This window comes from Hemitrygon akajei, unplaced genomic scaffold (genome assembly GCF_048418815.1).
Source record: "Hemitrygon akajei unplaced genomic scaffold, sHemAka1.3 Scf000167, whole genome shotgun sequence".
Taxonomy (NCBI): domain Eukaryota; kingdom Metazoa; phylum Chordata; class Chondrichthyes; order Myliobatiformes; family Dasyatidae; genus Hemitrygon; species Hemitrygon akajei.
Window position 1 is genome coordinate 174,204 of NW_027332053.1, and position 15,759 is coordinate 189,962.

At 44.2% G+C, this 15,759-nt stretch overlaps 1 protein-coding gene across 1 annotated transcript; it reads right to left on the reverse strand.

Moving 5' to 3' along the window:
• Positions 1-8,355: 8,355 nt before the first annotated feature.
• On the reverse strand, positions 8,356-11,286 carry LOC140724143 (probable G-protein coupled receptor 139). Its single transcript, XM_073038622.1, has 2 exons — positions 11,025-11,286; positions 8,356-9,257 (listed from the first exon to the last, which is right to left on the reverse strand). Exons 1-2 carry the CDS (start codon positions 11,284-11,286, stop codon positions 8,356-8,358), a joined length of 1,164 nt encoding a protein of 387 aa, XP_072894723.1.
• Positions 11,287-15,759: the final 4,473 nt, after the last annotated feature.

Below are 15,759 nucleotides of genomic sequence, written 5' to 3' on the forward strand. Positions count from 1 at the left end.
CGTGTTGATCAAGGAGGTCGGCTGTTTCACGGACTGTTTCAAGCGCCGGTAGAAGTTGGCTTTCCACAGAAATCGCTGGAGTTGTTTCAGCGTCGTGAGTTTTGGCCACTCAGCGACCGCCCGGATCATTTCGGGATCCGCCCACACTTTCCCGCTCTCGATTATGTACCCCAGGAAACTAACACAAGGGACATTGAACTCGCACTTCTCTGCCTTAACGAATAGCTTGATCTCCGAAAGCCTCTGAAGAACCTGGCGGACATGGCGCGTGTGTTCCTGTAGATTACGTGAGAAGATTAAGATGTCGTCCAAATAATAATAAAGTCCCTAATAAAGTCATTTACCAGGGCTTGGAAGACAGCGGGGGCATTGGTGAGACCGAACACATTGCCAGATATTCGAAATGACCGGCTGTGTGTGTTAAAAGCTGCGGCCCATTCATCTCCCTCCGTTATCCTGACAGGCACTCAGCAAGTCCAACTTAGAGAAAATGGCGCCTCCGTGAACGGGTTCGAAAGCAGAGTTGATAAGGGGCAGTGGTTACTTATTCTTTATGGTGATGCTATTCAGGCTACGGTAGTCAATGTAGGGGCGCAGTGAGTCGTCTTACTTCCCCACAAAGAAGAACCTGCGCCTGCAGGTGCAGATAAGGGTCGGATAATGCCCGCCGCAACAGAGTCATTTAGGCAAGGCTCCATTGCTTCCTTATCTGGTCGGGACAGGTTGTACAGGTGAGTAGAGAGGTTCCGGAGAGAAGCTTAATTGAACAATCGTATGGGCGATGTGGAGGCAGGGAAAGAGCTCGTTATTTGCTAAACACTTCTCCCAGATCGTGATACTCGACTGGAACTTTGGTTAAGTCGTGGAGTTCAGAGGCGGGCGAGGTAGCGGTGACCTCCACTGGGGAAACAGCTGATTGTTGACAAGTGGTGCGACAGAATGAACTCCAGATGACTATCTTCCCGGTGGACCAGTCAATGTGGGGGTAATGACGATTTAGCCAGGGCTAACCAAGAGCTATGAGAGCTTGAGGTGAGGAAATTAAATTGAATCGTACCTGTTCACGATGGTTTCCGGAGAGAAGGACAGACATGGGTGGTGTGCAGTGTCTGACCCGGGCCGGTAATCTACCGTCCAGTGCCCGGATTTCCAGGGGGTACAGCGTCTCACGAGGAATTCCGGCCCAGAAAGCTAAGATTTTGTCCTAAAGGTTACCCTCAGCGCCGGAGTCCACTGGTGCTACTAAAGGCAGCTGCGGTTTGTTGTAATGCAAAGAGGTTTGATGCTGAATCCGGGTTACGGAAATGGAAGGGTATGTTGTCTGGCTCACCAGGGTTCCCCTCTCTACTGGTGAGTCTTCCCTTTTGGCAGAACGGGACAGGTAACACCGAAGTGGCCGGACAGTCCGCAATAGAGTCACTCTCCCACTGTCAATCTCTGTCGTCGTTCTGTGGGGGAAAGGCGGTTCCATCCCAGCTGCATGGTTTCCTCTCCCGTGGCTGTGCAAACGGCCGGGCTGGAAGCGACTCTAGGAGCAGGAGCAGGAGAGACGCTTGATCCGGCGGGAGGCGGTAATGTGTGCGGTGGAGTGGCCAAAGGTGCTGGACGACCAGTTCTTTCTCTATGGCGTTCTCGGAGACAATTGTCCAACCTGGTTGCTAGGGAGATCAAGGAATCCGAGCTGTCGGTGTCATCTATGGCCGCCAACTCGTCTTTCACCATGTCGCTGAGACAATCCGAAATACCCCTTGGAGTGCCTTATCGTTCCACCCCGAGTCGGCCGCTAACGTCCGGAACTCCAAGGGATTAACGGAGCGGGCGACGGAGTAGAGGGAGACAGAGTAGGAAGGTTTTTGCTCAGGAGGCTTCGGCCAGCTGAGGCTGAGGACGAGCTTGCTCCCATTCAGGTAAGGCCAGGTAAGCTCCTTTAATTGATCCAATTAGCTTAGGACTGGGTAATGGACGCAGCAGGTTGGGTAGTCGAGTACTCCATTTGCAGTATGTGGTAAGTCAGGGCAAGAACAATTGTCCCTGATGACTACACCTGCAAAAGGTGCATCCAGCTGCAGTTCCTGACAAACCGTGTTAGGGAACTACTGATGGAGCTGGTTGAACTTCGAAGCATTCGGGAGGCCGAGGCACAAACAGACAGGAGTTTCAGGGAGATAGTCACCCCTAGGAGTCAGGAGACAGGTGACTGTCAGGAGAGGGAAGGGGAATGGACAGAATGAAGAGAGCACACCTGTGGCCGTTACCGTCAATAATAAGTATACCATTTTGGATACTGTTGGTGGGGATGACCTACCAGGGACAAGCTGCAGTGCTTTTAGTCTCTGGAACAGAGAATAAACCCTCTGCTCAGAAGGAAAGGAGGGAAAAGAGGAGAGCAGCTGTGTTAGGGTATTCGATAGTTAGGGGGACAGATAAAATGTGGAAGAGATCGAGAATCCCGGATGGTCTTTTGCCTCCCTGGTGCCAGGGTCCGTGATAACTCGGATCGAGTTCTCAGTATTTTCAAGAGGGAGGGTGAGCAGCCGGTTCTCGTGGTCCATCTAGGGGCCAATGACGGAGGTAGGAAGAGAGAGGAGGTCCTGAAAGGTGAGTTTAAGGAGTCAGGCGCCAAGTTAAAGGACAGGACTTCCAGGATAGTAATCTCAGGATTACGACCAGTGCCACGTGCAGGTTCGTTGAGAAATAGTAACTGGCTATTCTGAAGACACGGTGCAGGAGCGAGGGCTTCAGATTTGTATATAACTGGGCAGTTTTCCAGGGAAGGTGGGACCTGTTCCGGCGGGACGATTTACATCTCAACTGGAGGGGAAAAATATTTTTGCAGGTAGGTTTGCTTGAGAAGCTCTTGTGAATTTAAATTGGATGCAATGGCGGAGGGGAACCAGAGTGTAGGAGCACATGTATGGGAGAAAGAAGAAAAATAAAATAGTGAAGTTGTTTGCACCGTTAGTGATAAACAGAGGGTTACAGGTGGAGAATTTCTTAAATACATTTATTTTAATGCGTGGAGCATTGTAAGAAGGTTGAATGAGCTTAGAGCGTGGATTGATAACTAAACAAATATGATGTTATAGCTATTAGAGAAATGTGGTTGCAGGAGGGGTATAATTGGGTTATAGGGGTTATAGGGGTGTATTATAGTCCACGTAACGGGAAGCGAAAATTGGATTAGCAAGTTTGTAAGGAGATAGCAGATATTTATAGTAATCACAGGGTTGTGATTGTGTGAGATCGCAATTTTCCACACATAGACAGGGAAGCCCATTCTGTAAAAGGGCTGAATGGTTCGCAGTTCGTAAATTGTGTGCAGGATAATTTCTTTCGCAGCAATGCATAGAGGTACCGACTAGAGAAGGGACAGTGTTGGATCTCCTGTTAGGGAATGAGATAGGTCAGGTGACGGAAGTATGTGTTGGGGAGCACTTTGGATCCAATGATCACAATGCCATTAGTTTCAATATAATTATGGAGAAGGATAGGACTGGACCCAGGGTTGAGATTTTTGATTGGAGAAAGGATAACTTTGAGGAGATGCGAAAGGATTTAGAAGGAGTGGATTGGGACAATTTGTTTTATGGGAAGGATGTAATAGAGAAAAGCAGATCATTTAAAAGTGAAATTTATGAGGGTACAGAATCTTTATGTTCCTGTTAGGTTGAAAGGAGATGTTAAAAGTTTGAGAGAAGCATGGATTTCAAGGGATATTGGAAACTTGATTCGGAAAAAAGAGAGATATCTACAATAAATGCAGCATGAAGTAAATGAGGTGATCGAGGAATCTAAAGAATGTAAAAAGAATCTTAAGAAATAAATTAAGAAAGCTAAAAGAAGATACGAGGTTGCTTTGGCAGGTAAGGTGAAAATAAATCCAAAGCGTTTCTACAGTTATTTAAATTGCAAAAGATTAGTGACGGATAAAATTGGTCCCTTAGAGAAAGAGACTGGACAGCTATGTGTGGAACCAAAAGAGATGGGGGAAATTTTGAACAATTTCTTTTCTTCGGTATTCACTAAGGAGAAGCACATTGAATTGTGTAAGGTAAGGGAAACAAGTAGGGACGTTATGGAAACTATGATGATCGTCCAGTTTCCGCAGGGAACCCTGGCTGGCGATGGCTTGTTGAAGGGTATTTGTGTCCGCTGGGACTATAGTGGACAGATCATTCTGTTGCAACGAGCGAGGGAAACCCAAACGCCAAACACAGACACGGAGACTGTGCTAAGATGCAGACGCGGGCGTGAGCGTTGAATGATAAACAGGAGGGAGTGCAGGACAGTAGGAGACAGGCAGAGCTTATTTTGACACAAAGCGTAAAAAAGGGAAGCGGCAGACAATGCTTCTCTTAGCTCATAAGCGGCAGATAAACGTTAATTACCTCAGTGGCAAAACCATCGCTCTTGCAACTAGTCGGTGCAGAGCCGAGGTTCTAATGCTGCAGATTCTGATGAAAACAAGGTGTACCGCTATCAAAGGAAATTAGGGGTAAATGGGGAATTACCGGTCGTGACTATGACACCGGAGTTAACACAGGTGGAGCGTCGAGGGAAATCTGAAGAATATGGGAAATATTTGAACATACAGTTACGGAATCTGTTTGTAGATACTAATTACAAATATGTGTCGCGAAAACATCAACGGAAAAGAAATATTGGTAACATTGCAATTTTGGTCATCACGGAGTCGATTGAGCAGTTGCAGAATCTGTCTTGGTGGCCAGAAATGGAAAATGAACATATTATTGTCAGAATTGTTTTATCAATGCCCACTTCCATCCAAATATATCCATTGCAGAAGCAGTTTTATGACAGACCCACCCTGTGGAAGAACGATGGATGAACTTTCAGATCGATTTTAAGTGCACTTTATTTTCATGCCCTGGAGTACAGAAATATATCCTAGTGCTGGTGAGTACTTTCTCCCAGCTGATAAAGTCTTTTTGAACTGGGAAAGACATGCGAAGTTTACAACCAGGATATTGTGAGCAAAGGATTTTACCTGTTGCAGATTGCTGAAGGGTTTTTCATCAGATCAAGGTCCTCACTTCACTGGAAACTTTGTAAAACTGTTCTCCCGAACGGCCGAAGAGTAGGCGAGTTGTGAACGAGATTGATAAGATGACAGGGACATTGATACACTACACACCCTGTTTCTTTTGTTCCATCGAGAATAACACGCAGTAAGCTGCTCGAGCTCAACAGCTCAGGCGGATTTATGGAGGGGAGTAACCCACTAAACAGGTCGGGCCGAGAATTTCATCGGGACTGAAAAGGATCGGCGAAGAAGATGGGGACTGGGAAGTGGCTGAATAAAGAGTTTACAAGACAGAGGGCGATAGGTGACATCAGAGGGGTGGTAGTTCGGTGATGGGAGATAAATTAAAGATCTGGGTGTGATAACACGAAGCGATTAAGAGCAGAAGGGAGAATCAGTCGAGGAAGGAAAAAAAAATCAAGCATGAGAAATAGGACTGGAATGGTCGCCAGGCAGAGGAGATGGGCAGAAGAGAAAATCAGCATGGCTAATAAGTGGGAATGGACAAGTTTGAATGTGGACGGAGATATTATTATAATTTAGAAAAAATGTATTCATAATGCAATCACAGTTCAGGCGATCTAGATGGAATGTGACGTGATTTTCAACCAACTTGGGTGTGGTCTCCTTCCTTTCGTACAACTGGAACTAGGAAATTTCCTTTTTGTGGCGAATCCCTGTTCTCCGTCGAATCTCTCCGATGTACAGAAGGCCGCACAGGGAGCACCGGATACAGAAGGTGACCCCGATAGTTTCTCCGGTGCACTGTCACCTGACCTGCAAAGGTGGGTTGTGGCCCTGAATTGCGGAGAATGAGGAGATATGACACTTTCTTAACTTGCAGGAATAAAAAGTAAGAGGCAGGCCAGAGGGGTAAGAGGATTGGACAAGAGAGACATGTACAGAGCGACGCCTTTGGGACGAGCCGGATTATGGAGGGATGGGGGAAAATTTGCTTCATGTTTGACTTATTGTTATCATTTGTACCAAGTTACAGGGAAAGCCCTTCATTGTCATGGCATCCAGACATATCATCCATTCATTACTCAGATCGGACAACTCTCATTCAGCCTCACACTGAGACGCCACCACGAATCTGATCCTAAACAGCACTGTTTACTGAGACCTGACCCTGACATGTGAAGGTTAGACTCTATCATACCCTTTCATTTTACAGAAGTGGTTGACTGCTGACCCCACCAAGCCCTCAGCCCTGATTTGGATGTGTGACTGTGATCACAATACAATCAATGCAGCGACCTTGGACAGCTCGGAAACTATAATACACTGACTCCTATGTGTGAAACCTAACCTAGAGCTTCCTGAGATCTGAGCCCGGTGGGTGATGCCTGACCGAAACACACTCCCAGAGATAACCGGGAGCTTATACCACCAACCCAAATTCACTCCGATTTGTGACATTGTGCGTGACCCCTGACACAGCCACAATCTGAGAGCAAACTCGGACACGTGACACTGACGCTACCGCAGCCTGTTATCTAACCCCATTGTATGACCCCGGACGCCAGAACACGCTGTATTCGGATCTCTGGCCACACCATTTAATGATATTTGACATGATGTCTGCGAACACTAACTACACTACTCGCTGCTATCTGATTGCATATGTGTAACCACTGACCGAGATCACACTGAGAATAGATGCACACATGTACCTATCGCCTGAACCTATCACCATGTCATACGACTCCAAGTGAAGATAATACCCCACTACACACTGAGAGCTGACCCAATACGCGTGATCCCAGACCCCACCATAGCTTGAAGGCTGTGAATGTTAATTTGCCTCCAAAGCCACTTTTCCCTGAGAACCGATCCCCATGACGGACGCCTTTGTTGAACACTGACATGAAATCCCTTAGTTCTTGCTCCCGTGTTTGACAAGTGACCGAAACATATCTTGTAATCCTGTAAGCGTGTGACAGCGTCTGACGCTGTTGTGTTATACCAGCGCACCCTGATTTTTGAAGCTAACACATGCTTCAAGCCTTCTCTCCGATAATATATTTCAAAAGTAGAGGCGTGTTTACCGGGAGATGGCAGTATAATTATGTAGAAAGTGTCCTTTAATATAAATAAGTTACTCAAAACAACTGACCCTCCAACCTGCTGAGATCAAAGCCGGTGTGCTTGATCTCTGACTCCAATTCATTCTGAATTTTATCCCATATTTGTGGCTACTGACACATACACTCTGAATTCTGACATGGTGCATGACGCCGACTAACAGCATCTCATATAAATAAAGTGCGTGATGACTTCCCCCGCCATCCGATGAAAAATGAATGGACTGCCATGCCCTGAGAATAGTCCGTCGTCTACCGGCTCGATTACGTATTTCAGTCTGCATTCAAACCCGATTGTTTTTACTTCGATTAATTACAAGCTACCATCCATCTCCCATGATCATCGACGGCTTTACTCCTGGGAGCAATGTACACCAGAGTGGCAGTTACAATAGAAAACAAGCGGAACGCTAATTTGACAGCTGAGCCGGAAAATCGATTAGTGTTCATGTGTGCGTGTCTGTGTTTGTGTGAGCCTCTTAGTTAGCATCTGTGTGTGTGTGTGTGTGTGTGTGTGTGTGTGTGTGTGTGTGTGTGTGTGTGTGTGCATGTGTGCATGTGTGCGTGTGTGTGTGTGTGTGTGTGTGTGTGTGTGTGCGTTCATGTGTGTTAGTCCACTCTTTCTATCTGCCTGAGTCTGACTGTGCCTGTGCATCTGTGAACGTGTGTGTATCAGGGACAGGTAGAAGTAGAAAAACTGAAGGGCAGAGAGGACATGAGATGCAAGATTAGAAGCCGCGTTAAAATCCAGTATAGACAAAATAGAAATCGAAACCCTGCATTTTAATGTATGACTTATAACGCTACTTTTTTTTTCTTTATAAAATGAAAGAAGTATGACAACAACTTTTTTCTTAGAAAGGAAATAATACAGAGACATCGAGAAAATTTACCAATTCACTCTGGATACAAAACTAAACGGTTGTAATTAACCGAATTGACTCAAAACCCTATCGTCAGCACAGACATTCATTGGAACGCTGACTGGACGGGGGCCACACGGTAGACCAATGATTACCTGGCGCAGTACTGTAGGGGTAGAATTGAGAGCTCTGAAACACACCTAGGGCCTAGTAGAGAAGATAGCTAAGTACAGAGAGAGATGGAAGACATTCATTGCCGCTCTAAGCGTCAGAAGCGGACAGGAACAAAGTCGTTGGGACGGGAAGGACATAGAGGGAGACATATTCATTTCAGAATCTGCTACTCTATGTCCCTCACCTCTCACCGCTTTTTGAAAGTCACAATTAGAGTAACAGGATAAATAAATACACTCTTCAGCTGCTCCCGGAACTTCCTCTGGGTTACTGCGTAGATGGCCGTGTTCGTGCAGCAACTCAAGTGCTGCAGGATGAAGCCCATCTTCTGCACAAAATTAGGGAGAACGATCGATCGAAACCCCAGCCACCACAATCGATTCCAGATGGAGTGGATCATGAACACCGCCCACAACACGATGAAATTTCCAGAGACGGCGAAGAGTAAAATGATTGATTTTCTTCGACTTTCCATCTCAGCGTCTCTGGGCTTCTCCCCGCTGCTCTGACCCCGAAGTCTGTTGCGAGCTCTGCTGGCTGTTAAAATCTGTTTTACGGTTAAAGTGTTGAAGAGGAGAATGAGAAAAAAAGGAGCGACCGGGTTGAGGAAATAATGAGTGAATTCAATCGTTGCCCAAAGAGTTGAGCCAACAACACCACCTCTTCCCCAACAAATCCAGGGATCACTAAGAAGGTTATATTCACCCGTCAGCATAAAATACCAAAACAAATCCTTCAGGCAGTTGAGGACGGTCACTGTTCCCAGAACCACAGCCACCGTTCTCTCAGTACAATATGTGGATTTCAACTTCTGACAACAGATGGCGACAAACCGGTCGAAGGTGAACGAGACTGTGAACCAGACAGAGCAGTCTGTCGCTGCATAAAGGATAACGGCGTGAAAATTACAGACCGGAACTGGCCAGGGGAAGTGAAATTGCCGCCAGTACACCATCGTGATGTGCCTCAGTATCAGGTCAAAGATGACGACAATTAAATCCACCGCGGCCATGGCCACCAAATAGAGAGTGACACATTTGGAGAGACCGCATTTTCCACGTGACAGGATCAGAATGGTCAGCAAATTGCCTGAAAGAATGGAAATAGACATCGATATGTGAAAACAAGTTTAGCTTGTTAACACAATATTGTTAATTCATGTTTTCATAAATTCATAAATACCTGAGTTCAGGTCTTATTTTCAAACTAGTAAACTCCTCCTAAAAACTTTGCCCATCTTTACAGGCCACTGACGTTCGAATAGAACAGCGAGCCAGATCTTCAATTCGATCTTTGACATTTCCGCTATTTTCGTGCATGAGGTCTTTGTTCTCATTGTACAGGGGTGTGAGAATACACCGTGCACCTTCATCTTCCCCCTAAGGGCCCCGTGACAAATGGACAACATCTCGGTTTTGTTTTGTTCTGCATGTGGCAGCGAACAGGGAGGGTAAAGAAAACAACACGGTGAAAATAGAAATAGACACATAGCAAGAAAGGAGCAAAGGGAGAGAAAATCATGGCAAATGAAAGGCGATTTGAAGGGGATAAGTTGTCACTTTCTCCTCGGAGAATGCGGCAAGCCGGCAGAAAGCAAGAACTTGCAGATTTTTTTTTTTCACAAAGGTACAAAGCGACAGGAGTAACAATAGAAACAGTCAGATAGGGTTTGATGAATAATGATATGAAATACAAAAAAAACTGAAAACAACAATGACCCTGCAGGATTAGACGTCCTGTCTCCTATATAATTGCAGAGATTACTGCAGACGTTCTCTCGGGGATAGAATTTACTTGCATGAATACTTACAGTAACAGCTGTCGAATTAAAGACAAGAGCGATTTTTTTTTTTTTAATTGGACGATCTTCCGAATAGAAAGACTTATTAAAACTTAACATACGGGGGGAAAAAAACGAGACGGTGTGGTGACCAAAATGGTAATTAATAGAAAGGAAGTAAGTTGGCCAACTGAACGAAGTGTGTTCTGTTAATCGCTGCCTGTCGAGGGCTCCATTGTGTTTAAGAAGTACAATCCAATAAATCCTGCGGCTGCATTTACAGAGAGCTGATTGAAAGCAAATTATCAGAACTAAGCTGGACAGGCTACACGTATGATTCGAGGAGTTGGCACCCAATCAATATCCCTGCTTCAGCAGGCACTTCCTGGAATATCATCTCATGAAAATGTATTCTGATGGGAAAACGGGAGGAAACCCGAAGTTGCAAATTGGATACTTTATTGCGAATGCACAGCTCTCGGAGGGCGGAGATACGGAATCGAGAACATAAGCCAGAATGGAAGTAGGAGAGAAAAATATGTCATTTTATGAAAGAGTATTGGGATAAATAACGGGAACATTTAGAAAAATATCAGAAAACTTGTAATTGTTAATGTGCAACGTGTTTGATTTTGAGAAGTAGGTCTGGATCGGTTAGTCCTTCGGATCATTAAGACGTCAACAAAAGCAAGAGGTTAAATCGGAATTTCAATACAGAGTGGACTTAATTAATTTACTAGCATTAACTAAATAAGGCGATCATTTAACTGGCCGCAGAGCTTTGTAGTATGCAAAGAAGCTTCCAAGTGTTTATTTCTTTGTAAAACCTAGCCCAGTTAGTTAGTTCTCATTCTATTACAAAAACAAAACAAAAAACCTGAGCTCTTTCAGACAGGGTTATTTGAACCGAAATATATCGTCGGGAGTATAAATAAAGACATAATAATGACATATTTGTAATTATACATAAGTGCAGACGGAAAGGCACAATGGCAGGGAGAGTGGAGTAAAATTGAACTGTGTGTAAAGCTCAACATGACTTGCATCAAGAATAGTTGAATAAAAACAAAACTTACCAGGAACCGCAATAATAACAAGTAAAGCGAAGTAGATTGGCTGGATACCCTTAAGAAGCAAAACAATCCGATCTTCGAGTGGTAAACTGCCATAATGTTCCGTAAGCTCGGTAAATGCCCAGAACACATCTTTTCCCATCCATTGAACATTAAAATCGACTTTTCTCAGTTCTCTCTCCGTTTCTGTATCATTCATCAGCTTCAGATCCGCTGACAGAATGGTGGAATTGATTACCGTCAGGCTGTGATTTCTGCTCTCCATCCTCTGCAGATTTTAGTGTCTGTCAGAGGCGGAGCAGCTGCTTTTATTAACGTCAATGAATCGCTGATGAAGAACTCATTTGTTTCAGACACTCCAAGGACTCAAATTAGCCCCAGGGAGACTGTGCTTAATTTTATCCAAATAACAATGTTAGCGGGAGGGGCAGATTCAATTAACCATTTTAATTCCACGCTGCACACTGCAGTACACAGAATATATGTCCGCATCAGATTATAATCTGAATTAGTTTTAATATCACTGATATACACCGTGACTTTCTTTTTGACTTTGTGACAGCAGTACAGCTTAATACATTATAATAGAGAAACTGAATTAATAAAGTAACCATAAATAAACTATATATAAAGTAAATATATAGTTATACATTTAAATAAAGTATAAAATGTCATCTGGTAGCTTTCGTTGTTTTCAATGTCCATTCAGATATTAAATAGTGAAGAGGACAAAGCTGTTCCTGTATTTCTAAGTGTTTGCCTTCGGGCTCCGCTAAGTGTATCCAGGTGGTAGAAATGTGAACAGGGCATGTCCTGGGTGATGTGGGTGTTTAACGAGAGACGCCGGCTTTCTGAGGCATCGTTCTCGAAGTTGTCCTCTATTCTGTAGAGGCTATGGAGCTGTGCAGCGTACAACTCTCCGCATCTTATCTCAGTTCTGTGTAGTGATACTCTTCTCCCCAACCCCAACACCCCGCCCCCGCATTCCATACGACAATACAGCCGGTTAGAATGTTCTCCCCGGTGTATCTGCAGAAACGTGCGAGTGTATGCCATACCAAATCTCCCGAAACACCTCATGAAATATAACTGCTGTTCTGCCGTCTTTACAGCGTCATCCCTATGTTGGGCCCAGGATAGAAACTCGGAGAAATTGACAGCCTGGGGCTTGAAATTGCTCACTGGCTCTTCTTCTGTTCCGTCTATGAGGGCTGGGGTGTCTAATCGAGATCCATGAAGAGTTAGCGGTTCAAAATGACGTTTAGTCAATCTGTCTAGAATGTGTCTCTTTTTGCGATTCAGAACTGAAATTAAAAATCGGATTAGATGTAAATAATGTCAGTGCGAAGCCAGTGACTGTTTGAATTATTATTGTTTTTTACGTAGTTGGCGGCCAAAACGTAAGAATCCTTACAGGGCTCATCTTCTAAGTCTTTCGGGGCTCATTTATTTTTGCATCCAGGACCCGTTAGCAGGGTGAGAACACTGTCAGCCTGAGTCTTCATTGGAGTGCGAACAAACTACATAATCAAATGCTGGTCCTTTCTCAATGTTTCCCACACTTTCTGCAGAGTTGCAGCTCTTCCACAGGTGTTGCGGATCTGACAGGCGTGCCGGACTATTCGCTAAGCCTTTCTGCGCTGAAAACGTCGCAGCATGGCCATTCTCTATAGGAAGGCAAACGAATTCTTCAAAGAAATTAATTTGATAGTATTTGATTCCAATGACTATGGAGGGACGAATCCTCTCATGCGCATTGATTCTGGCTTCTGTGGTAAAAATGCTATGTCCTCCTTTGGCACATTTTCTCTGAGGTCCAAACGACGAAGCCAGATGTCTGAATTTACTCTCCGTGCAATTCCGGTCTGGAAAAGCTGGATGGTCAGACCTCGTGAAGTTTGTGACCTTTGTTTGTCGATAGGACGCTGCCCCATGGATTGGAGGCAAATGTACTGTTTCAAATACTTTGCAGACAGTATGAAATCCTTCTTTCTATTTGGTAGTTATACATACAAAAACACACTTTGGATCATTTTGTTCATAATGAATGAGATGTCTATTGGAGTTGCTCTCCTTTTCCTTCAGTTCACCAATAACTTTGTAAACCCTTTTAATTCCTGTACTTACCCGAATGTCCATTAAACTTCGGAAATGGGCAGATTGCGATCTGATCTTTCCGATTCGTGGTCGCTGCTATACTCCGCCAAACTGAGAAACAACTTCAATCGCTTCACGCCAGTGAGTAGAGGTGCATTTATCACAGCATCCACACCCTGTTTATCAATCTCTCGACTCCCCAGGTTATGAGCACTCCCAGGTAACCAACCTGCTGCTGCATTACTTGAGTATTTTCATGGTTACTCTTCAATCCCATCTCCTGTAAGAGTTATTGTAGTTTCTCAAGTATTTCATAATGCTCCTCTCGGGTCTTTGTACGAGGAGATCATCTACATATTGAAGTAAACACTGGGGAGACGAAAGAGCATTCAGTCCATTTGCAAACCATTCGTGGAAAATGGTCGGGGAACTGTGAAATCATTACAGCAGACCGTTCCATGTATGGTGTTGTCCTTACCAAGTGAAAACAAATGTATGTTAACACTCACTTTTCAATGCAACAAAACTAAATCATTACTTACATCCAGTAAAGTAAACCGCTTTGCTAAAATACACTGTCTAATCCTTGTCTCTGGACTCTTGTCTACAGTAGATGTTGTAAAAGAATAACTCGATTCTATTCTCAGTCATCTCCGGTGACTCTACAACTTCCATTGAACTGACCATATGGGCGAATCATTAGTGGATGCAATTTCTTCCAAAATTCCTGTGGTTACAAACCCTAAATAATTTTGTATATACGTGCTTCTGCTTGCTTCGGAGATCCGTATTGTTTCCGAAGTTTTAGATTAGAGACTTAGTATCCATCCACATCACTCCAACAGCACATGTCCTGTCTTCATATTGTCGTACTGGAATATCAAAAGGGATCTGCTCTCTATCCCAACTGACGTTCTTGATCAGTCCGCAAATCGATGAGCACAACTGAGTGGAGCAATCTGTTTTGTCCCAACCGTAATTTCAATGGTGCAATCAAATTCTCTCGTCGTGAGTACCTAGTGCATCAAGTTAAAATAATATCTATTTTTATTGTAACTTGGTGCATTAAATGTGGCTGTATGTAGGCTTTCTCCCCAAAGCAGTCTATAGTTGCTTAGGATTTATTTTCTACTTCTACAAATGTTTGGGTTTGCAGATAGCAGCATCCGACCTTGCGGTTCACAATAATGTAACCCGGACCTAACTCCATTACTGAGCCACCATGTAAATCTGGGTGTAGCCTGGACAGAACACAAGAACCGCTATTACGTTCAGAATGCAAAGGGCTCAACTCTTGTCAAGCCAAACAAGCTCCGCAGTAAACATTTTGCATCTTTCCTTTGCCCTTTCTCACTGTAGATAGCACGATTGTTGTGTCTTTAAAGAAGTCCCATGGGACAATGCTGTCGATCGTCCTCCACGACCATCCATGCAGTCAATTCCAGACCCTCACCGCTGAAAGTTTTCCCTCGTTGTCCTTCGTGTTTCGTTAAACATTCAATTCCTCTGGAGTGGTGCTCCCTCGATAGTACGTGCGGTTTCTTTTGTATCCCTTAATGATTTATGTACAGCCAACAAACCCTCACACAACTGTCCGTATGACCACAATTCTTAACTTAACTTCAGTAAATGTCTTCTTTAATCGAGAAGGGCAACATGAAAAGTATAGGATACATTAAAATGTGTAACTAGAGTAAGTTAAAAGAAAGTAAATTCAAACAATTCCCTTATCTATTGGCGGCATTCAACACTGGTTGGGATAATGCAAATTCCACAAATTAATCACCATATGGGACAATCAGGTTAAGATACGACAACGTCAGTGTGGTTGCCTGTCAAACCTGTTGTAATACTTGGCAACCAGAGACCAAAACCTAATGTGTTCGGCAACGATCATTCATTGTTCATGCGGCTCGTATTAACCCTTCACAATCGTTTTGGCATGATATACTGACGCCACACTTGATCACTTCTGGAAACGTTTCATATCCAGTGAATAACACAAAGTACTGGCTCTGAGTCGGTTTGAAGAAACGGCATATTCTAGTTATAATGTCCTGGTTAAGATTTTTATTACGTTGTTAACAATGATTCAATCAATTGCAAAGTCAAGACGAAATGACTACTTTTTTCGGGGGCGGGGGAATAATGTATTGCCCTGGTGTTTTAGAGAAATATGAGAGGAGAAATTTTAATGTCGGACATCGTTGAGCTTCGAGGTCTTTTATTTTTTGGTGTGGCGGGAACCGCAGGGAGGAGATCGGCAGAGATGGCCGTCGGATTCCATCCGACTGGAAGGTGCGATTGCAAGCGGTAGTTCGCAAGTCGAAGGAGTTCAAGATGGGAAGTTCCACCTGTGAATAGGGATGAGAGGTCGGCGCCGTGAGTATCGGACACATTCAGGATTTGGAAGATAGAAGCTCCAGCAATATGCACATTTAAACTGGCTTAATTACAAAGGCGCCTTTTCTTTTTTTTATTATTTCATGTTCTTATCTTCATAGTAACTGTTTGATGAAGCTGAAATTAGTAAATGCAGTTTATTTATAAATGAATGGATGTACCATCTGCTACTCGAGCGGGTGGGGGTCGTCAGCCTCGGACGGCTGCCCGCCGTAGACAAGCAAAACTGTTTTTCAGT

Excerpts from the sequence above, each read along its gene's own strand:
- LOC140724143 (XM_073038622.1), bottom strand. The coding sequence starts at position 11,286 with ATGGAGAGCAGAAATCACAGCCTGACGGTAATCAATTCCACCATTCTG. Across the intron at positions 9,258-11,024 it reads TGTTATTATTGCGGTTCCTG|GCAATTTGCTGACCATTCTG; the intron begins GTAAGTTTTGTT and ends CCATTCTTTCAG.